Source organism: Suricata suricatta, chromosome 7, assembly GCF_006229205.1.
Source record: "Suricata suricatta isolate VVHF042 chromosome 7, meerkat_22Aug2017_6uvM2_HiC, whole genome shotgun sequence".
Taxonomy (NCBI): Eukaryota; Metazoa; Chordata; class Mammalia; order Carnivora; family Herpestidae; genus Suricata; species Suricata suricatta.
The window spans coordinates 71,493,393-71,517,997 of NC_043706.1; the positions used below are offsets into that span (position 1 = coordinate 71,493,393).

The 24,605-nt window shown below is 36.5% G+C and overlaps 1 protein-coding gene across 1 annotated transcript in view; it reads right to left on the reverse strand.

Annotated features, from left to right (window-relative positions):
* UBE3D (ubiquitin protein ligase E3D) overlaps positions 1-24,605 on the reverse strand; it is a 152,673-nt gene that overhangs the window by 94,910 nt on the left and 33,158 nt on the right. Inside the window, exons 5-8 of the mRNA XM_029944312.1 lie at positions 23,991-24,060; positions 14,774-14,843; positions 13,685-13,793; positions 10,729-10,892 (exon numbers count right to left, since the gene is read on the reverse strand). Coding sequence (XP_029800172.1) covers positions 10,729-10,892; positions 13,685-13,793; positions 14,774-14,843; positions 23,991-24,060 — 413 coding nt within the window. The remainder of the gene's footprint in view (positions 1-10,728; positions 10,893-13,684; positions 13,794-14,773; positions 14,844-23,990; positions 24,061-24,605) is intronic.

Genomic DNA, 24,605 nt, shown 5'->3' on the forward strand with positions numbered 1-24,605 from the left:
TTTCCTCCTACCCCCGTGATCACTCCTCTATATCCTCTCCAGGCTTGCCCTCCTTTATCTGGCCCATAAATGTGGTAGTTCTTCACAGCTCAGTCCTTCCACCCTCTCTTCCTAACAACTGCCCTTGCCCTTGGCTTCATTTATGACCAATAAGCAGATGACTCACAAATTAAAAAACTCAGCCCAAACCTTTCATCAGAACTTCAGGTGTGCATATTAACTCTGTTTGCTATTTCCTCTTGCATGACTCAAATGTAACTCAACTCAGCATGTAGAAAACTGACCCTCATGATCTCCCAAAACTTGATCTTCTTCCAACATGATCTATCCCAGTAAATAGTGGTTTGGTTCCAAATCTAATCACAAACACTGTAATATTACTAACTATCTCTCAAATCTATCTCAGTTACTGTCACCCAATATAGTCATTTCTCTTGGGCTTTTGCAACAGTCTCCTATTTGATCTACCATATCCAAACAGTCCCTGGTTGGTGGCCAGAATACTCTTTCTGAAGCATGAATTAAATGAACTCACACTTCTCTTTAGACAAAATATTTAATAGATTCTTACTGCTCTTAGAATAAATGCAAAGACAAAGCTCTTTAAAAATGCCTTTATGATACTAAGTTGGCCTGCCTCCTCTCTACCCTTTCCCTGTTCCTCACTCTGCTCCAGAGTAGCCACGTGGGTCTTCTCACCTCTTGACTTCACTGTGCTCGCTCTGACCACTGACCTTTTATACAGCTTTCTCCCTTACCCAGAGACTCTTTACAGAGTCTGCTGCTTCTCATCTTCCAGACAGCAGTTAAGCATTAGTTCTTCTGGAATCCAATTCTGACCTGTTTGGTCTCCCTATGATTTGCTCTCCTAACATTATCTAGCTCTTTTTCCATAGTACTGATTGTATTGCAACTTTGCATTTCTCTTTCCCACTAGAGAGACTACTACTTTCTACAATGCAAGGCACCAGATCTCTTTTAGCTCAATTTTATATTTCCAGTACCTAGCACAATAATAACATCTGTTATTAAACATCTGTTGAATCAACAAATGAATGACCATCTTCAACACCTGAGGTTGAAAATTTTTCTGTTGAATGTCCAAATTCAATGGGTTCTTGAAATCCAGTCACTCTTATCAGGGCCACTGTAAATGCCTTCTTACCTTACATCTAAATTACCTAAAATAGCCCTGGAAAATGAATCCCTAGTTCTAGCTTGCTTCTCTCTGATTCACCCTATCTATGTAAAGTTGACAGGATGCTGGAGCAACATCTTCTTATGGGCAATCAAGATGGTAATAGGAAAAGGGACCAAGTGAAAAAAAGACTGCACAAGGAAAGGGAAGCTTAAAAACATTCATTTGAAGTTGCTAAGAAAAAAATCTAGGACTGAACGTTAGATTATCTGAATATGTGAAGAACTGTCATATTTAAGAATCAACAGATTAATTTTTTGGTGCTCTGGATGAGAACTTCTGGGAGACAGAGCTCAGCTGGATAAGATGAAGACCATTCGGTAACTTAAAATGATCTCAATGTGGTCACTCTTGTTAAAGCAGTAACTTGGCCATGACCCAGTGAATTCAAACCTTGCCTGGTGAAATGGATAGCACAGAGAACAGTGGTTCTCAAGCATTTTTTTTTAAATCAGCTGTGGAACATTCTCTTCAAATACAAGTTTTTGAGGAGAACCTCATATGCTACACAAATAAATGGGAGCATCTCTGTGGGCAGATGACTGCCACTCGCTACTCCCCACCCAACCCGTCTGGAGCTACATGCCACTGCATCAGGAGCAGCTTACCGGAGCTCCGTACATGAAAACATGCATGCCCAGCCCTTCTCAGCTTTTACCAGGGGGTGGAGTGGAGGAGAGTACTTCTCTCCCATTTTCTTTGGTTCAGCTAATGAATATGATTTTTCCATGAAAATCCTTTCCTCAACATATATGTGGATTTTTCTCTTTTTAAAGATTTTTTTCTGTGTATGTTTACCATATTGCTTTAACTTTACCATAAATTCTTTTATGGCACTAATCTTTGGTCTCCTGCTGTGGAATCACATACCACGTATAGTAGGAGGTAATAAAAAGAGGAAAGAAAAACCCAAACCCTTCAGATGTTAAAAAGTGAAGACAACTACTCCAGGTCTGACTTATAAAAATACCTAACGTGAAGAAAAAACACAGGAAAGTGAAGAAACAATTTCATATACACATTCTCCATGTTTTAGCCAATCCCAGTCCCCTCTCCCCTTTTACCCCCACAGATCATGATTATACTTGTCTCATTCTTTCCTCAGAAGAGGTAAAACAGATTCTTTCCAGAAAGCAATTCCAGGAGATGGATTGCTTTTCACAGGAAAACCTGCTTTGACTAGCATCTCTAGGGGAAACACTCACTTTTATTTTATGTCCTGGTCTTATTTCCTGTATCTTCTTTAATGATTATGGATTCGTGGATAAGAATTCGAAATAAAGTAAGTTTGACTTTAGACCATTGTACTTACACAGTCCATTCACAGGAGGGATTTTTCCAATTACAAATTAAAGAAGCATGTGTTCAACTTGTTTCACAATGTAGAACAAATTCTAGATGGGTAAGTCTAGGTGATAATAATAGTGGTGATGGTAGTGGAGATAATTGTGTGAAAAGTACTTTCCAAAGAAGCATTTATATTTCCCCAGAAGTATTTGGTAACTTTTCTGTATTTTTAGGTTAATTTCCTTTCAATGCATTCCTGTTCTAAGAAGCTAAGGCAATGGACTTCTAAAAAAAAATCTCATTTATATTCTTCAATTTTGATGTAGAAGATCAGATATGAACATAGTATAAATCAGAAGTTTCCACTGCTGATATTATGTATTAAGATGCACAAATATTTACTGAATAGAGTATAGTAAGCAGTATATTTTGGGGAGTAATCAAAATGCTGACACATTCTAAACTACCAAAGGAATTGTTCTTGAGGAAGTACATGCATTTATAGTGACATTTTCAGATCTAAAATTTTATGGTGAGGGACTACATGATATAATGAAATATAACTGAATATGGAATCAGGACAACCTGGCTCAAATTCTGGTTCTATCACCAACTAATAAAATGACTTAATTATTTCTCTCACTGCACCTCAGTTTCCTCATTTATAACCTATAAAACTTGGACATTCACATCTGAAGTTTAAATTAATCTTCCTCTGCAAAAGGAATGCCCCTAATTAGAGTGTAGTGACAATATCACCCTGTGACTTCTTTGTGGGGACACAGAAGACACAGAAATGGTTTAATAAAGTGCTCTTTAAGGGTTGGTGACACTTATCAATTCATTTGCTTACTTGCTCATTCACTCATTCTGGCATTATATTCATACACTATCCAAATAAATTCATGCTGAATGTTTTAGTAGGTTATGTAATTATTAGGTAACAGGTCTTAGATATTCTGCTGGATATAAAATTAGCATAAATTAACATGTGGTTTATGTTTTCATCAACCAAAAAGGGCAAATTCCTCTAAAACTCATAAAAATCACCTAATTTTATCTCAGGCAGTGATAGTCTCTGACATATCAGGTATGAGCACCTCAATTAACTAGATTTCAGCAATGATTTTATGAAATCGACACAGAAAACACAGGCCACAAAGTAAAAATGAAATTACATAAAACTTAAAAACTTTTGTGCATCAAAAGGCACAATCAACAGACACAATAAAAAAAAAAATGACCTGGGACGCCTGGATGGCTCAGTCAGTTATGTGTCTGCCTCTTCACATTGGCTCAGGTCATGATCTTACAGTTATGAGATCAAGCCCCATGTTGGGCTCTGCAGTGAGCATGGAGCCTGTTAGGAATTCTTTCTGTCCGCCTCTCTCTCTGCCTCTCCCTGCCCCCCAAATAAATAAATAAACTTAAAAAATGCAATCTATGAAATGAAAAAAAAATTTGCAGGCCCTATGTCAAATAGACAGTTAATATCAGAATCATTAACTCCTGCAATTCAACAACAAAAAATCAAATAACCTGATTAAAAAATGGGCAAAGAACTTGAATAGACATTTCTCCAAAGATATAAAAATGGCCAAAAATATAAGAATAGATGCTCAGTATCACTAATCATCAGAGAAATGCAATCAAAACCATAATAAGATACCACTTCACCTGGATTAGGATGGCTACTATTAAAAAGCAAGAAAATAGGGGCGTCTGGCTGGCTCGGGCAGCAGAGGATGCACTTCTTGATCTCAGGGTGGTGGGTTTGAGTCTCATGTTATATGTAAATATTACTTAAAAAATAAAATCTTAAAAAAAACAGAAAATAGTAAGTGTTGTTGAGAATGTGGAGAAATTAGAACCACTGGTAGTGGGAATGTAAAACGCTGCAACTACCATGGAAAACAGTATGGAGGCTCCTCAAAAAATTAAAAACAGAACTACCATTTGATCCAGCAATCCTATCTCTGGTTATATATACATAAGAACTGGAAGCAGGGTCTCCAAGAGATATGTGCACACCAAGATCAGTGCCACACTGTTCATAATGCACAAGAGACAATCCAAATTTCCACTGAGGAATGAATGGGTAATCAAAGTGTTCAGTGAAATACTACTCAGACTCAAGAAGAAAGGCAGGCTTGTTACATGCTACAACAGATGGGTCACCTTAACGACATTATGGTAAGTGAAATAAGCTACTCACAAAAAGACAATACTCTATGGTTCCACTTACATGAAGTATCTAAAAAAGTCACTTACAAATTCATATGTTGAATAAGAAAACTTAGGGCTCTAATCCCCAATGGGAGTGTATTTGGAGATACAGCGTTTCAAGAAGTACTTAAGTTAAATGAGGTCATAAGAATGGGGCTCTACTCAGATAGAACTGCTGTCCTTATCAGAAGAGGAAGAGAAGCAAGATCTCCTCTCCACCCCTCTCATCTATCTTTCTCTGTTCTCACAAACAGAGGGGGCCCTGGGCAGACAAGTGAGAGGGAGGTTGTCTATAAGCCCAGATGAGAGGCCTTACCAGAAACCATTCTGACAACACCTTGATCCAGGACTTCCAGCCACCAGAGCCTTTGAGAAAATAAGTTCCTGGTGTTTAAGTTATCCAGTTTTTGGCATTTTGTTATGACAGGTTTAGCAGACTAATACAGTCAAATTCATAAAAACAGAAAATAGAATTGTGGTTAGCAGGGGCTAGGGGACAGGAGAAAAAAAATGTTTAATGGGTTTACAGTTTTCAGTTGCAAAATAAAAAAGCTCTGGGGATCTTTTCCACAACAATATGAATATACTTAACATTACTGAACTGTATACTGAAAAATGTTAAGATTTTTATATATAGTTATATATAACTAATAGCTCTGAGCTGTTAGCATGGAGCCTGACACAGGGCTCGAACTCATGAGCCCTGAAATCATGACCTGAGCTGAAGCTGGACACTCAACTGACTGAGCCACCTAGGCACCCCTAAAGCAGATATTTTATCTTTTGGAAAATATGGGAAGAACCACTACCAATAATAGGACTCATATAACTTAAACAACAAAGAGAATGCAATTTAGCTTTTTAAAAAACCCCACTTATTTATACTCAGTGATTATAGTCCCCTATTCTTTTCTTATAGACATAAGAACAAAGGACTTAAAACCTATAAAATTCATCATTGTTTATTGAAAGTAAATCTATTTTTCACATTTCCCTAAAAGAAGAATAGAAAAGTGTAACAATAAACATTTATGGTATGTTTGTACTTATCCTTCTTATTCTAACTAACTTAGCATGTGGGAATATAGAGGTTTGGGTTCATGCTACAGTAAAATTTATCTTATTTGCCGGTCTAAATAAAATTTCCAGAAACTGGTGGGCTATGCCACCCAGAGCGAAAAGGTAGACATAGCTGGATTTCAGGAGATAATCTAGACCAGGGTTTTTCAACTTTGTCACTACTACATCTGAGGCTGGATCATTCTTTGCTGTAGAGGTTCTCTGAGGCACTGTAGGATGCTTAAGAGCATTCTAGGCTTTACCTACTAGATTCTACTAGCCCCTCAAGTATGACAACCAAAAATGTCCCAGACATTGCCAAATATCCCCTAATGGGAAAAAATGACCCCCATTCTAGAGAATATGAGGCCATGGGTGAATTGATGAATCAGCACAAATTGCAGAAGTTAGCTCAGGGTCCAAAGCTAAAAAGTTAATATTTATGATCTAAATTCTGATATACAAACTAAACAATGTAAGTTGTAAGATAACTGTGGGCAGGGGGCATGGGGTAAAAAACAATAGACTTCAAAATGTCAAGAGACATGTGTATCTATTGCTAGAAAGAAAGAACATTCTAAATACATTACTTGCCACTTTGTGTGTGTGCTCAAGGAACTAAAACCATAGTTACATTTGCTATTTTCCTCTTTTAGACTGCCATCTGGCAATCCACACTTCCACTAAAAAAAAATGAAATAAAATTGCAGCCAACTGGACTAAAATAGTTAATGCACCACCCTATGTGCCAAAAATATGCCAGGGAATCTACAGTTTGCTCAGTAATGACCCCCAAAGAAAGAAACTAACGTCTCTTAAAAGACAACGTCCTTGAAAGACAAAAGCCAGTAACTCGCAGGATGCTTACCCAACTTGTGAAGTTCTCCTCTTATCTTTGTGGGATAAAGAATCAAACAGTAGTAGGAAAAAAAATACAACAAAAGTAGTTGTATACAACAGGCAAACTGAAGTCATCAAACTCATTTATTATGTCCCTAAGACATGACATATGAAGTTAAAAAAAAGAAAAAAAAAGTCCACTAATCAAATACAGCAGAACACAACTGACTATGGTCACTGTATTTCCAGTGTTAGGGGAATTTGTTAGGAAATGAGACAGTGCACTGATCGCTGTCACACAACTTAAGAGAGGCAGTGTAAAGATTCTTCACAATAATGAATATAAGGTTCACCACAGTAACTCAATCTACTACCACTTCCTTTTTCTTAGTACCCAAAAGTTGTCAAAAGACAAACTGTCACATCTAAACTGGTATATCCTTAGAGTTCTCTTTCACAAATCCATAACGGCAGTTACCAATAGATAAACAGTAATTATCAAAAATATAAAAATAAGCAGAAAATGATGTGCCATTCATTTGACAAATGTTTTGTTAAATGCGACCATAAATTTTATGTATTGAGAACCTCTACGAGAACTCACCTAGATGTAATAATGAGCAAGACACGCGAGGTTCTGGTTCACATGTAATAAACATCCTAGCACAGGAATTCTAGAGAAATTATCAAACATTTGGGGAAAGAAACACCACGAAGCAAAGTATGAAACACAAGGAATCTTTTCAATGAAGGAGAGTTAACACCAAAAGAAAAAAGTTAACAGAGAAAACAGAAGACTTGAAATATCATTATTATTCTCGCAGATACTGAGAGAATAATTCATTTGTAAGAGAACAGATTGTGATATAAGAGAAAATTCTGAATAAACACATTTAGATACATCTGTATGAAATCTTAGAAAAACAAGGATAAAGAGAAATCTTATTGGTTTTCAGAGAGATAATATATGAGATTTTTAGATATTCAAGGATTAACTACCGTTCAACTTTAAAAAAACTATGTAAAAGAGCATATTTCATCAAATCAGTGAAACAAAGACTATTAGGTAAAAAAATCAAACTGCAAAATGATACATACTATATAATACTTTCTGTAAATATTTTTAAAACATCAAATATTTTTATGAAAATAGACATACAATAAAAATATAAAACCACTCATGGACATGATACATGACTATAAGTAAGAGGGAAGAAAGGGGCACCTGGGTGGCTCACTCAGTTAAGAGTCCCACCCTTGGGGCATCTGGGTGGCTCAGTGGGTTAAGCATCCGACTTTGGCTCAGGTCATGATCTCACAATTTGTGAGTTCAAGCCCCGCATCAGGCTCTGTGTTGACAGCCAGAGCCTGGAGCCTGTTACGGTTTCTGTGTCTCCTTCTCTCTTTGCCCCTCCCCCCACCTATGCTCTGTTTCTGTCTCTCAAAAATAAATAAATGTAAAAAAAATTTTTTTTAAAAGAGTCCCACTCTTGATTTAGGCTCAAGTCATCATCTCAGGGTTTTGTGAGTTTAGGCCTTGCATCAGGCTCTATGCAGACAGCGCAGAGCCTGTTTGGGATTCTCTGTCTCTCTCTCTCTGTCTCCCTCTCTCTCTACTCCTCCTCTGCTCATGCTGTCTCTCTCTCTCAAAATAAATAAAAACTTAAAAAAAATATTTGTTTAAAAAGAGGGAAGCAAATGAGGCAGGGCGTTGGTTTGATACTTCTCTAAGAAGAAACTGCCACCATCACCAGAATCATAAAGGATGTCAACAAAGAGGACAGAGTTCAGGAGAAAAAGAAGAAATGTGACACCTTATTAAGAGTCTTTTCTTGTTCTGGTAAAGAGTACATATCCTAGTTAAATCTAGAAAATGATAGTAAAAAAGAAAATAAGTTTAAGTACATGTTTTAAAAATTTCAGGTCAACCACTAAAAATCATTTTCACATGGAAATTTTTTTACTTCTAAATCATCAGAGGAAAGAAAGGATGCAGAGAAGACAACCAAAGTGAAAGGCAGTAGACTAAGTTCAACTCTATCTATAATCATAGCAAGTGTGTATTAAATTCATTATTGAAACAGACTGCCATATTGGAGGGGTTTTTTTTTAATTCATTTCGGGTTTTTTGTTTGTTTTTCTTTTTTGTTTTGTTTTGTTTTTTTAATTTTAGGGAGGCTCCATACCCAACATGGGCTTGAACTCATTCGCATGCTCTACTGACAAAGCCAGCCAGGCGCCCCGCTCCTATTAGAGTTTTAAAATATCCAGCTACATGCAGTTTATGAGGTACATGTTAGCAAAACATATACCTAAGATAAAATAACACAGGATAGCTGAAAATAAAGAAATGGAAAAACATTCCCCTTCTCCACGGGGGTTACATTTCAAGACCTCTAGTGGGTGCCTGAAATCCCAGATACTACCCAACGCTAAATATATCATGTTTTTCCTAAACATACATATGATAAAGTTTAATTTATAAATTAGGCACAGATAGAGATTAAAAACAATAACTAAAATAGAACTGTTAAAACAATATACTGTAATAAAAGTTATATGAATGTGGTCTCTTTCTCTCCCTCTTTCAAAATATCTTCCTGTACTGAACTCACACTTCTTATGATGGTGAGGGTGTGAGATGGCAAAATGCCTATGTGATGAGACGAAGTGAGGTGAATGACGGAGACGCTGCGGGCTAGGTTAGTCTACTATTGACCTCTGACTACATGTCAGAGGGAAGATCATCTGCTAATGGACCACAGGTTGACCGTAGGGACTGAAACCACAGAACATGAAACTGCAGGTAAGAGGGGTATAACAAGATAGCAATTTTTAAAAAGGGAAGTAAATATAATAATATTAACATCAGGCAAATTGGAATTAAATGGAAATAGCATCACAAAGAAGGACAACAAAATCTCTTCTGGATAAAATATGCAATTAGTCAAGTTGTCATGGCACAGACATTTATGTGCCTTATAACATAGCTTCAAAATATATAATGCAAAAACATATATCAAAATCAGAAGAAAATTATTTATCCATAATCATAGTATGATTTAACATATTTCAAATAAATAAGAACTTGAAAGATTTTAATAAGCTTCACTACATAAATCTATAAAGACACACACTCATACACATACACACACACAAGTATGTAGAGAATACAAGCAGCAAACAGCTTAAAAGGTGACTATGTATTAGGCCACACACACGCATACATACATACACACACCAAAGTCCCCAAAATGTCAAAGCATAAGCCATAGTCTCTGATCATACCTCAGAACAACACAAAGATAGATTACTTCCTAGAAAAAGACCGCCATCTTTCTGTTCTTAGTACAAATTTTACCAAACCCAGTGGAGAGTACAGGACAACTATGTATTTCAATCTGTTCTGTCTGCCAGGAACACTGCTCTCTCAGATAAAGCTCACTCCTTCACTTTGAGTTTTCCACTTAAATATCATCTTAGGAAACTTTCTTGACTTTTCAACATAAAATGAAAACCTCCTACACCCATCCTGTATCTTTCCAACTACTTTGCTTTGTATTTCACTAGAGTAATTTAACACCCGTGTCTTAGTGTCCCTATCTCTAAAACAGAGGTGATAATAGTACCTACCCCACAGGGTTGTTGTTAGGCTTAAATGAGCTAGAAGCCCTCAAATAGTGCCTGACTCTTAGCAGAAGCCACATCAGTCCATGGTTTTATGCCTCTTTTGTTTTATGGTCTGTCTTCCCCCTACTAGAATGACAAACCCAGGAAGAAAGGACTATGTTTTGTTCACTATTGCATCCCCCGTGCCTGGAAAGTGCTCATCAGTAAATATTCATAGCGCCTGATTAAGTACTGCAGCCATATGCATAGACAGCTGAGATTACAAGAAAAAGACCAACTATTTTCAGTAAAAGCAAGCTTTCTGCACATTAGCATGAATCATCTGTAATAATTCAATCTACTTTAAAACATAACACTGAGCAGTACAACTCCTAGAAGCTTCAAACAGGGAAGTGGCATGGTACCATTTAATTCATTAATTTCTCAACACTAAATGGCAAAAGAAACTAAAACATGATGTGGAATGAGAAAACACACACACAACTTACTTTTCATTCCTGCTTTTGATGCATGGCTGATAGAGGACCTTGATAGCATTCCAGGCAGAACTGGAATCTGCCTTTAAGATGTCTTCCAACAGGGGGAATTTTGTGATACTGTTGGAACTTCCCAAAGATTCAATCACCAAACTGTCTGAGTTTAAAAGCCATAGCTAAAGATAAGGAGAGAAAAGCCCAAGTATAAGAATATCATTATCACCCTATCCATATCTCATACCACCATTAAAAAACAAAACACAAACAAAACTATAAAATGCCGGAAAAAAATACAGGAGAACCATGTATATAATTTTTATGTACTCTAAGTCTTTCAAAGTATAACATCTGGTAGAGCCACTGAGATTATAAAAGAAAAAAAAAAAAGACAGCCAACTAGGAGAAAATATTTCATAGTATATAACAAAGTTATTATATATAATATGTAGTGCTCCCAGGAAAACATAAGGGGGCAAAAACAGCCCAACAGAAATAAAGGCAAAGAATATGAATAGAATTAACAGAAGAAATAAGTGGTACACATATATAAAAATGTTTATAACTAGTAATAAGGAAACATAAAAATCATCTGCCACCCTTTCCACTTATCAGATTTGCAAGTACAAAAAAATGGTATCATCCAGTTCAGAAGAAGGGTCTAGACTGCTGGCAAAAGAGTGTTTCGGGATTTGGACACATGCTGTTCACTGAGGGGCTCAGCTGGAGTCCGGCTTCAGCCTGACCCCACGGGGAGCTCTGAAGCAAGAATCCCAGCCACAGAACCTGTCCCACCTTCAGACAGGAGGCCCCTGCTGTTTTTACACCAGGGTCAAATCAATGGTAGTAGGCTGACCAGGGCAGGGGTGCGGAAGAGGTAACTTTCTGAACAAAGTGGCATCTGTCACATAAGGACAAGTCTCTGGAGAAGAAGGTGAGTGCCACTAGCAACCCACACCTTTCAGCTGCTGGGAAATGGGTGTACCAAACTGAATAAAGAGGATCTGGGCGGGGTACCAAGAATATCTCACTATATGGGATAAATTAATACAGCTTTTCTGGAAGATGATAATTATCAATTTAAAATACACAAATTCTAATACTATATTAGATTAGAAAGGTTCATTTCTAAAGAAGTATTAAAATACACATGAAAGATCACTCTCATTGCCTCACTATTTTTAACAACCACACACTGGAATTCTAGTCCTTAAAGATGCTGTTCTATATTTACACTAACAAGAAACAATCCTTATTATATACTGTGGTGTGAAGTAAACATATTGAAGAAAAATGCTCATTATATGATTCTGGTATGTTTTACAAACAGAAAAGCAGAATGTGAGTGTATGAACATACAGTTATATATGGATAGGGAGAAGTACACATAGCAGATTAATAATTTTCACCTTCAAATACAGTGATATAGCAAGACAGGAGAGAAGACAAGATAGGGGAACACCACTTCCTCTATATTCTTCACACTGTCTGTTTCAAGAATGTATTACTTTTATAAAAAATAAAAAATTTTTAATTCACATATATATTAGTAGATTTTAAAAGTTCCTATTCCTGAGTTTGACTTGAAAACCTTACGATAAAAGAAAATTAAAACTAATTTCAGACTAGGACTATCAGGTATACTCAGTATTAACTTCAGTTGAAAGTATTTTAGCTTTGGTAGAAATTATCTGGAATCAGAGAAGCACGGGGTCTCCATAATGGATGGTCACACCTAACAACAACCTAACCTCCTCCCTCCTTCTAGCCACCACGTTTCCCTACTAGCTTGTGAGTTCCTTAATGGCATTTTTTGTTCAATCCTGAACACCTAGAACAGTACCTTTAGAATAAATGTTTAATATATGTTTATTGGTTGAATAAAATAGATGTGGAGGCAGAGAAGAGACTTAGGCCCTGATTCCTAGGATTCTCGCAAAAATGGTCTAAATTTTTCTCTGCAGACCATTATGTTTAACAGCAACAGTATAATATTAGATGCTTGTGGTATATGCAGGGAATGATTCAGCTAACTGCAGGGCCTCTTATCCAAAACTTGCCACTACTTCTCAAATATCAATGTGTTACAATCAGGATCTTGAAGAGGTATCTGCACCCATGTTCACTGAAGCACTATTTACAACAGCCAAGATGCAGAAACAATCTAAATGCCCTTCAACAGATGAATGGATAAAACAAATGTGCTGCATACATACAACGGAATGTTCAGCCTTAAAAAAGAAGGAAACCGTGTAATACCCAACAACACAGATGAATTCTTAGAACAGTATGCCAAGTAAAGTAAGTCAGACACTGAAGGACAGTACTGCCTCATCCCACTTATATAAGGAATCTAAAACAGTCTAACTAATAGAAGCAGAGAGTAAAATGATGGTTGCTAGAGGCTGGAAGGAGGTAGACATGGAGAGTTGCTAATGAAAGAGTATAAAGTTTAAGTTAGGCAAGATGAGTAAGTACTAGAGATCTGTGTATAATATTGTGCCTATAATTAGCAATACTGTTATCATGCACTTAAAAATCTATGGAGAGGGTAGATATCACATTAAGTGTTCTTATCACATACACACATATAGAAAAACAGGAGCATCGGAATATATTTCAAACATTAGAGTATCAAAAGGGAAAAACAGGGAATATAAATAAGGGGAGGAAAATGACAGAGACAGACTGTGTTATACTGACCAAGAAAAGCCATTAACAACTTAGAGTGAAAAACTATTTGTGGTGGGAGCAGGAATCCGGTTTTATTTCTCTCTATATCCCTACCACATAAAGGCACTTGATCTTTTGTCATTGAGGTTGGTTTGGGAATTAAACTGACATTATGAATTCAGTTTTTGATCACTTATTTTCTAGACCTGAGAATTAAGAAAAAAGAATGGCAAGACTAAAGAATTTCTCAGATCCCGGATTACCAGGTTACAGAAAGCTGGGAGAAATAAGATCTTACCAAGATGTATGCTTTGCCGTCATGACCTTGAATAGTGAATCTAAAAGTGCTTCTCGCAGTAGAGAGTTCCACCAGACACTGGGCGACAACACTCTGTACAAACTGAGACCTGTTTGAACAGAAATCAATTTTCACAATATGCCTCTCATAATAACTCTAACTGGCAAGAGGAGCCAAAAATACCCACAGGGCACCTAGAAGGCAGAGGTGCGTGCAGCCAGGCTCTTCTATATGCTGCCCAGTCCTTCACAGACTGTGCTAATGTGGATTTTAATATATTTTAATGTATTTGTGTTTGCTCCAGTCTTCTTATAACCTGTTCTGCAATCCTCAATACGTTTCCCACCCTGAACCTAACTATTCCTTGACTGAATATAAAATACTGTATTAGACACGTCAATATTCCCCTTGTGCTGTAGTACATTAAATGGTTGAGTGAGTTAAAAAAGAAGGTGAGATGTTTCCTCCCAAACATTAGACAGTTATCTCAACGATTACCATTTGGATCCCCTCAGAAAGTCAAAGCTGAAGTACAGAATCAAAGTATTTACATGAGAATAAATGTTAAGGTTAAAATCAGATTGCCATAAGTTTCAGATATCCATAAATGAATAGAAAGATAATACTATATAACTTGTTTGCAAACTAAAAAGATTCCATGAAAGAAAACACTAATGGATTTAGTGGCTAAGTAACATTAAAAAAAAAAAAACCCAAAGGAGTTATTTGAAAATTGACCCACGTCTCACATTTTAAATAAGTTAAAACCAGAAATAATTATTCAAAACCTATTGGTGATTAGGTTATAAGATCTTGGATATCTGGCAAATAGAAAGAAGCACCAAAAGCTTTTAGAATTAGAAGATGTTTATAGAAGCACATTGTTTATGCTACTAGGTAAGCAAACCATAAATGAATCCTCAAGTCTTTTATATGCGTGATTTGGGTCAACTGTCTAAAAGCCTTTCTCAAAGGTTTTCTCCCCCCCCCCCCCATAGGAGGTATAAATAAAAATAAATTCCCAAATAATCACTTGTACCTATCATTCTCCACATTTAAAATTACTTAAACTTAATTTGTTATTTGTACCTTGGTATGATGGAAAAATTTCTTTCAGATGGCTGAATTATTATCTCTGTCATATAAAACTTGGTGGTTTCTAGAAACAAAAAAATAAAAAAATTAAAAGTCTTCCCATTGCACTAACATTTTTATTGTGGACATGTTGGTCCCTAATTATGACATTCCAAATTGAATATTCAGTACATGTACTGGTAAAATTAACATTCAATGAAACTCTTCCCAAAATGACTTAGTAATTAAGATGACAAAGCATTGCTGGCTACAAGGAGAGAGTCCTGAGACTTGAGAGGGCTCGATGTTGTCTCAGCAGAGCATGGCCAAGTGAGTCCAGTGGAAGGACACTCCGTTTACATGCTAGGCAGGTTGGAAAGCCAGTCCCATCACACCCACAGTCCACTTATGTAGAAACCAGTCATCGGGTTTCTTCATTTCTGTGGAGTAGTCACAGAGCTAGGAATCACTGAAGAAGGCTTTTTAATCACGGTGTCTCAAAGCCCATGCAAAAATGCTGTTTCTCACATTAGTATTTCCCAGAATCTCATTGAGTCTAATAATGTATAATTTCCAACAAATCTGGTTATTTGATTGGTTTACATAAAAATTTAAGCAGTAAACTAAATATCTTACAGAAGTGAATATAAACATAACCATTCAGAATTTTCCAGAAAATCCATGAAAAGATGTTTATTTTTACTAGCAATGAAGCAAACACAAATTAAAAGCAGATATTCTTTAGCATCAAATAAATATTTTTAAATGATAAAATTCAGCAATGATGAAAATATGGAGAAGTGGGTGTACTTATTCACATATTGCTGTCAGAATTGCAAATGATAGATTTCTGAAAAGCCACTTGATGAAGACCTTAAATATATTTTGATACCATGATTGAACATCTAAGAACTTATCTCAAAGAAATATTCATATCTACAAAAATTTATCTGTAAAGAAGCTCATTTAATTAAACTGAAAATAAGTTGTCTAAAAATTGAGACTGGATTGGCTAAACAATTATACATTTAGGCAAGAGAATGGTAGGCAGTTATTTAAAAATGCTGTGCCAATTTTTAATTGTTTTAGTAAGATCGTAAGGCATTCTTGATACACTTTCTAAAGATGTTTTCAATTGCTCAATGAAAGGCAAATAAAAAGTTTTCAATTGCCAAAAAAAGGCAAAAAAAGCGCAATAGTTTAATAGATTATTATATAGCCAGAGCCATCATGCTGAATTTATTTCTCTTGTAAGTTCAATTTTCACTTTACTATTTTGAAATAAATAGCTGCAGAAATAAACCTTTTAAATTATGAAGTGAACCCTTTTATCCCAGCTGCTGTTAAAAGTATAATTTAATTCTACAGTTTTAATCCTACAAAATATTATTATTGCCGTATGCAGTTAGCATCCACTTAATGTCTCTCACATATTTACCAGTTTCTTTACCAAACCTTCTGAACTTACGCCTTCTATATGGGATCATTTTCTTCTACCTTCTACAGGTAGAATTCTATTCTTCTACAAGTAGAACTTTTTTTTTAATATTTTATTTATTTTTGAGACAGAGAGAGACAAAGCATGAGCGGGGGAGGGGCAGAGAGAGAGAGAGACACAGAATCGGAAGCAGGCTCCAGGCTCTGAGCTAGCTGTCAGCACAGAGCCTGATGCGGGTCTCGAACCCACGAACATGAGATCATGACCAGAGCCGAAGTCGGAGGCTTAGCTGACAGAGCCACCCAGGCCCCTTAGAACTTCTTTTAATGAAAACGAAACCACTAGAAATGAATTATTCTAGTGTTTGTCAGACAATATATCTATCTTTGTCTTGATTCTTTCCTATCAGAACATTTCCACCATATAAAATCCTAGGTTAACAGTTTTTAACCTTTGTACACATTGACACTATCATTCCCTTGTCTTCCATCTTTCATTAGTATTGTTCCTTTGAAAGTGATCCGTCATTTTTCTCTGGTTGTTTTTAAGATTTTCTGGTTTTTGTTTAGTTGTTTGCAGTATCACTCAGATGTGTCTAGTTATAGACTTCTTTTTATTTATCTTAATTGGGTTTCACTTAATTAAAATCCGTTGGATCTCCTCAATTTGAAGGTTATTGTTTTTCATCACTTTTGTAAAATTCTTAAGCAATTATCTCTTCAAATATTGTCCATGCTCCATTTGGTTTATTTTCCTTCTTGAAGTCTGATTAAACATATGCTACTAGAGTTATGGAGGTTCCTCAAAGTTAAAAATGGAACTATTCTATGATCCAGCAATTGTACTACCAGGTATTTACCCAAAGAATACAAAAACAGTAACTCAAAGGGACACATGCACCCCAATGTTTTTAGCAGCATTATCAACAAAAGCCAAATTATGGAAAGAGCCCCCAAATCAGTTGACTGATGAATGGTTATAAACACACACACACACACACACACACACATACACACACTGGAATATTAGCCATAAAAAGGATGAAATCTTGCCATTTGCAATGATGTGTATGGAGCTAGAGAGTATTGTGCTAAGCAAAATAAGTCAGCCAAAGAAAGACAAATACCATATGATTTGACTCATGTGAATTTAAGAAGCAAAACAAATGATCACGGGGGAAAAAAAAGAGAGGAAAACCAAGAAACAGAGTCTTAACTATAGAAAACAAATGATAGTTACCAGAGGGGAGGGGCATGGGCTAAATGGGTGAGGGGGATTATGGAGTGCACCTGCTGTGAGGAGGGCCAGGTAGTGTATGGTAGTGCTGAACCACTAAATTGTACACCTGAAACTAATATTACACCATGTTAACTGGAATTTAAATAAAAACTAACAAAACAAAACGTATGTTAGATCTTCTCAGTGTATGTTTTATGTCTTACTGTCTCCTATATTTGTTGCCTTGTCTCTCTGTGCTGGCTTACAGATTTTGCTTCTCATCAATTGTCCATTCATTAATTCTTTCTCCAGTTGTACCTAGTCTGCCATTAAAACCTCCACTGAATTCTAAATTTCAGTTACAGATTTTTAAGAAATTCTATTGTAGATCTTTTCCAAATATGCTTGCTGTTGTTAACTTTTCCTTTTGATACCTTCAAACCAGTCTCTTATATTGTTAAATATATAAAGCATGATTGTTACAGTTTACGTCTTCCAATAACAGAAGTCTGTTTTTGTTGTTTGCTATTTTGTTAATTCTTGCTGATGAAAGTCTAGTCTACTTGTGTGTTGATTTATCTTTGGTTGTATGGTGAACACTGACCAATTAGTCGTGGTATTCTAACATGAGTTTTATGACATAGGTATTTTCCTCCAGAGATGATGTGCCTTTGATTTTTGCCAGGCACAGGTGTTATGGCTAGCCTATGACAGACTAACCAAATTCAAGACTTGAAATTCTCTCAAGTGCCAAAGGACTGATACCTGTCCATAGTTTCATGGGGCTGTTCCATTTCTGATTCTTCACAGTAAAGGGTAGAGCTCTTTAGAGCCTCAAATTTTTGTACAGAGAGGAATCTACTAGGTTCCCTTTTTGTGCCGTTTTTAATTTATATCCTTCCTCACTTCTCAAAGACATCAAAATAAAAGTTCTAATTTTAGAGAACTGGCACATGGTAGTTGAAAGGTGGCTTCAATTCTATGCTAACTTTTGAGTTTACTTTTATGGTAATTTACCCACGTATTCTCTGTTTATCTTGCTCCTCATTTCTTCCTGTGGATTCCAATTACCTTTGTTATCTTTTACTTCAGTTTGAAGAACTTTCTTGAGCATTTTTTGTAGAAAGACTCTGTTAGTAATGCATAACTTTCATCTCTCTATATGAAAATGCCCTTATTTTGCTTTCATTTTTTTTTAAACTATTTTATTTATTTTTTTATTTTTTATTTTTTTTAATGTTTTTATTTATTTTTGATACAGAGAGAGACAGAGCATGAGAGGGGGAGGGGCAGAGAGAGAAGGAGACACAGAACCGGAAGCAGGCTGCAGGCTGAGCTAGCTGTCAGCATAGAGCCCGACGCGGGGCTCGAACCCACGGACGTGAGATCTGACCTGAGCCGAAGTCGGAGGCTTAGCCGACGAGCCACCCAGGTGCCCCTTTGCTTTCATTTTTGAAGGACAGTTTTGCTTGATAGAGAACTGTTAGTTGACAGTCGTGTATTTTTTTTATGTTCGCTTCCTCTCCCCAGCATTTGAGTATCTCATTTTAGTGTCTTCTGACTGTCCTATTTCTGTAAAAAGTCAGCCTTAATTGTATCATGAAATCCCCATAAGAGATGTTTTGTTTTTCCCTTGTACTTTCAAGATTCTCTCTTCAGGGTGCCTGGTTGGCTAGTCAGTTGAGCGTCCGACCTCAGCTCAGGTCAGGAGCTCATAGTTTGTGAGTTCCAGCCCCTCATCAGGCTCAGTGCTGGCAGCTCAGATCCTGGAGCCTGCTTCGGATTCTGTTGTCTCCTTCTCTCTCTGCCCCTCCCCTGCTCATGCTCTGTCTCTCTCTCAAAAATAAATAAAAACATTAAAAAAAAAAAAAGATTCTCTCTTCCTCTTTGGCTTCTATTAGTTTGACTAAAATGTGGCTGGGTGAGGCATTCTTTGTGTTTACCCTTCTTTTCATTGCAATTCTTGGATCTAAAAGTTAATATTTTTCACCAAAGTTGCCAAGAGCTCAGCCACCTTTTTCTTTTGTGTGTGTGTGTGTGTGTGTGTGTGTGTGTGTGTGTGTTTGTTTGTTTGTTTGTTTTTGAGAGACAGAGATAGTGCAAGCAGGGGAGGGTCAGAGAGAGAGGGAGGCACAGAATCTGAAGCAGCCTCCAGGCTCTGAACTAGCTGTCAGCACAGAGCCCGATGCAGGGCTCGAACCCACGAACCGTGAGATCATGACCTGAGCCGAAGCTGGCCGCTTAACCGACTGAGCCATCCAGGAGTCCCTCAGCCACCTTTTTCAACAACTTTTTCTTCTCACCTTCTGAGACTCTATTTACACATTTACTGAAACACTGGATATTGTCTCACAAATATCTGAGGTCCTGATCATTTTGAATCAGAACTTTTTCTCTCTGTTCTTTGGATAGGTTAGTTTCTAGATTTTTAATTATTTTTAATGTTTTTTTATTTATTTTTTGAGAGACAGAGAGGCCAGCACGAGTGGGGGGAGGGGGAGGTCAGAGAGAGAGAGGGAGATACAGAATCTGAAGCAGACTCCAGGCTCTGAGCTAGCTGTCAGCACAGAGCCGACGGGGGGCTTGAACCCACAAACCGTGAGGTCATGACCTGAGCCGAAGCCAGATACTTAACCAACTGAGCCATCCAGGCACCCCTCGGTTAGTTTCTATTAATAGATCTTCAAGTTCAATGATTATTTTTTCTTCTGCTATCGCAAATATGTAGTTCAGCTAATACAGGAAATTTTTTACTTACTGTACTTTTGAGTTCTGTAATTACCAATGATTTTCTCTTTGAAGTTTCCAATTTGTTGAGATTTGCTATTAGTTCACTCAAGAGGTTTTTTTCTTTTAATTCTTTTAATTCTTCCATACTTATAGTAGCTACTTCAACATCTTTGTCTAAGTCTAACATTTGTGCTTACTCAGCACCTGTTCAGTCCTTTTTTCATTTGGGTAGCAATCATTCTTTTCTGTTTCTTCTCATTCTAATAATTTCTAAATGGAAGTAGGACGTGGTATGTAATATACTATCACTATCCTGGATTTTGTTTTGTTCTTTCAAGGACTGTTGGCTGATAACAGTCAATTAACTAACCTGGGCTCAAACTATGAAATATGTCTCCCCACAGTGTGTAGTCACTAATGTTCCTCCTCCGTGTTATTTTACTTAGCGTGGCTCCCTAGAGAGTATTCTCTACACCTTCATAGTTTAGCTGTTAGCAGATTTGGGGAGATGTTTTGCTTTAACACTTCCAGCCATTAAGGCTTCTACCTTCTGCTGCTCAACTGTGCCTCAATTGTGAAATGAAATCAAAGGCATGGGAAATGTGCAGGTCTCCCGAGCTTTCAATTCTTATTGGATGCTCTGGATCTATTATGTACATTTAGCAGTCAGCCAGAGCTGTGTGAAAAGCTTATCATCTCAGCCTGTCCTTGCCTTTTGCTTCCAAAATCTCCCTCTTAAATTTCTAGTTTCTCCTTTGCCTATACTGAACTTCACATTATTATGACTATAATAATACCATGGAAATGTTTCCTTTCTTGTTCAACCTTCTGCTTTCCTACAGCACATAACTTCTTTCTTTTCCACTGGATTAGTTTTCTAAGCACCCTTAGCTAATTCTTCCCATAGGATAGAATAGCTTATCTGAAGATTGTTACATGTGATCATATAAATCAAAGAATGTATCAGTTTCATTTTGTAACTGAAAACATGTTTATTGCAAACTTCTCTCCTTTTGCTTCAATCCAGGCTGTTATTCTCTAGGCCTGCTGTGTGTCTCTCACTCTGAGATTCCCTTATCTGTGTTAGATAATGTTTCCCAAATCCCATGTCTTCTTTCTTGAGGTTAAATCCTTAGTTTTGGTGAGATATATCCTATAATACATTCCTAAGGAAAATGTACATTTGAGGTCTGTGTATGTGTTATCTTCACACTTGATTGATAGCTTGACTATGATATAATTATGGATTAAAAATCTTCTTCTTTCTAAATTATGAAGGTATTACTTCACTGTCTTCTAGCTTTCAACAATGCTGTTAAGAGCTTAATGCCATTCTTGGGGTACCTGGGTGGCTCAGTCAGTTGAGTGTCTGACTCTTGATTGAAGCTCAGGTCATGATCTCATGGTTCATGGGTTCACGGATTGAGTCCTGCATCAGCTCCATGGACAGCACGAACCTGCTTGGGATTTCCTCTCCCTCTCTCTCTCTTTCTCTCTGCCCCTCCCTTACAAACATACTCTTTTTCTTTCTCAAAAAAAAAAAAAAGGTTCAATGCCATTCTATTTCCTAATCCTTTTTACACTACTTGCTTTTTTTCCTCCGGAAAATTCTTTGTTGGTATTTGGAAATTACTCAATGATACAGCTTTGAGTAGCTGCCTTACCCTCCCATTAATCATACTGGACATGTAAGGAGTCCTTTCAGTTGAGAAACGAGCCCTAGCTCTGGAAAATAGCCATGTACTGTGTTTTTGGTATTTCTGGTCTTTGATAATTTCCTAAACTCTGTTGTCTCTATTCTTTCTTTCTAGAATTTCTATTAGTTGGATGTTGAACATCCTTAGCTAGATGTTGAACATTTTAAAAGTCTCCATTCATTCAATCAATATTTACTGGGTACCCACTATGTGTCAGGTATTGTTTTAATGCTGAGATTACAGCGATAAATGAGATAGACAATATTTCTATCTTCAGGAAACTTATGATGATTTTCTCCCCCATAATTCCTTTCCAATCTTCAATCTCTGACTTTTGGTTCTGATTTATGAGATAAGACAGTTCCTTAATTTTATCTTTTAGTCCTTTATGTTTTTTAAGCAATCACATCTTTAATTCTACATTCTCTGAATTACAGAGACAATATTATTTCATTTCTCTAAGAACATTATTTTTGTCAAAGATTTTCTTCTGTTTTATACATTAATTTTTCTCGGTGCTTTATTCTGTTCACTTGATTTTTTACCTCAGTCTCTTTTAGTTGGACGTTTGCTCAAATATTTTTTGATTCTCAGCACTCCATTCATATTTAAGATATAAAAACACTGACAGGAAACTCTTATATGTGGGTATATGGCTTGTGGACTGTAGGGTGGCTGGACCTAGGCTCATTTTACTGTTGAATGGCCCCTAAGAGAGTATCTGCAAATCTCTTCTCTGATTGGTATTCTTCCATTTTCAAAGAAAGAGTCCTCTAATCTATTTTAAGAGTATAAGCAAGTTACAAATAGAGGAGGATTCTTAGAGGAGTCTTAGAACTCCATATAAAAATTTTGAATTACTCATCCTTCATCCGGCCCCTGGTCTCAGACTGCTTTCCTTGTTACCTGTTGCCTCCAAATTCCGACCAGCTCTGAGGCTCTCTCCTCACTCAGCTGATCTGCAGATACTGAGGCCACAGCTTCCCCCTCACTGCCAACTGTGTTCTCACACCTCTCAGCTTTACAGCTTCCAAAAAAGGACTGCTTAGACATCTTGTTTACATCACTGTCACTTCCTCTCGATTTCTCATGGTCTCTGTGGATATATATCTTTTTCATTCCCTAACTAACATCTTAACTGGGCTTCAGGGAGAAGAGAAAAGAATAAAAAAAATCAATTCACCTAATTTGACTGGAAGCCTTAAAATTTTCTAAGCTGTTGCTTAAAGGGCTTGCTTTCATTCTCCAAAGTGATGCTGGGGATGGCAGCCTTTACCACTACTCATTCTTCCTTTTCTGTTCACTCTGGGCAAGTAAACTACTTGCAAAATTCTGATGATTTTAAAAAACGAACAAAAAAGACCACCAGCCGCCTTCTCTTAGGTGCACTAGCTTTACTTCCATCTTGTAATTAACTGTATTAAAAACAATTATTTATCATCCACAGAGCTAATGCAGCACGTTATAGCTCTTCAGACATTTTTAAATCCTGGAGCCTGTTTCAGATTCTGTGTCTCCCTCTCTCTCTGCTCCTCCCTGCTTGCACTCTATCTCTCAAAAATGAATAAACATAAATAAATAAATAAATAAATAGCAATACAATTTAATTATCATGATTTTATTATATTTTAAAAATGATTTAACATATATAAATATAGATTTAATTATTGGGAAGAGAACAGGAACAGAGCACGAAACTCAGAATGTGTTTTCTTCCATTTCAACAGGTTCTCTTTCAACTCCCAAAATACAGGCCAGACAGATGGCAGCCAGGAAAATTTCTTCATCATCTCTAGCAACCAACAATTCTGACTGAGGAGTTTTACTGAGAAAAAAAGCCCCAATACTCTTTAAGAAAGACCCAAGGACAACTTTATACTATAGTTTTATATCCACTGAGAGAATATGAAATATTGAAAATGACCCAACCTTTTAAGCTTAAAATGCAATACTCTGTACTTATAAAGGTCAAAATACACAAACTTTAGGCATATTGGATGATATGTTACTTGATTTCTATTTTTAAAATCATCAATTTTACAACATGTATTAGTTATCTATCTTTCCCATAGATTTCCAATAAAATCTCCTTCTATACTTTTTTAATAAGAGGGCAATCACTTTGGCTTTTTTATTATGAAATTCTTACCTGATGACATGGTCTCTCCCAACATTACCTTGCAACGCTTACAAATTACTTTGGTATTTGCCTTTGGTTTCTGTAGAACAGAAAAATGTCATTTAAATGTCATTCAGCTTTTCTTAAAAGGAATATATAATTTTAACATAGTCTCTAGAGTATACTTTGAACTTTACATTTTATTTTGCCCTCTACTAATACTGGGAACACATTTAGCTTGTGTGCATAATTCACATGCACAGAGATCTTCTTTATTTTTTTCAAATCTAAAGACAGAATAATGAACACACTGATTTTTGCAAACCTAGCCATTTTCTTGATAATCGAACTGTTGTAAATAATTTGAAAAAGAAGCACCTAACATTTCTAAAAAGCACTTCCAAACACCCATTATCATTTAGAATGAGGAGATGGCAGGTAACAAAGGCAGAGAGAGTAGGTGACTTGTTCTAATTCATGTGTCTAGAAAACAGGAGAATAAAAAATTAGAGCCATTATTTTGATTTCTAGTCCAGTGTAATTTATGTTGAAGTAATGTATAATTCATAGCCCCTCACCAGAAGTCAAAAATATTTAACTGGGGTGACTGGATGGCTCAGTCGGTTAAGTGGCTGCCTTTGACTC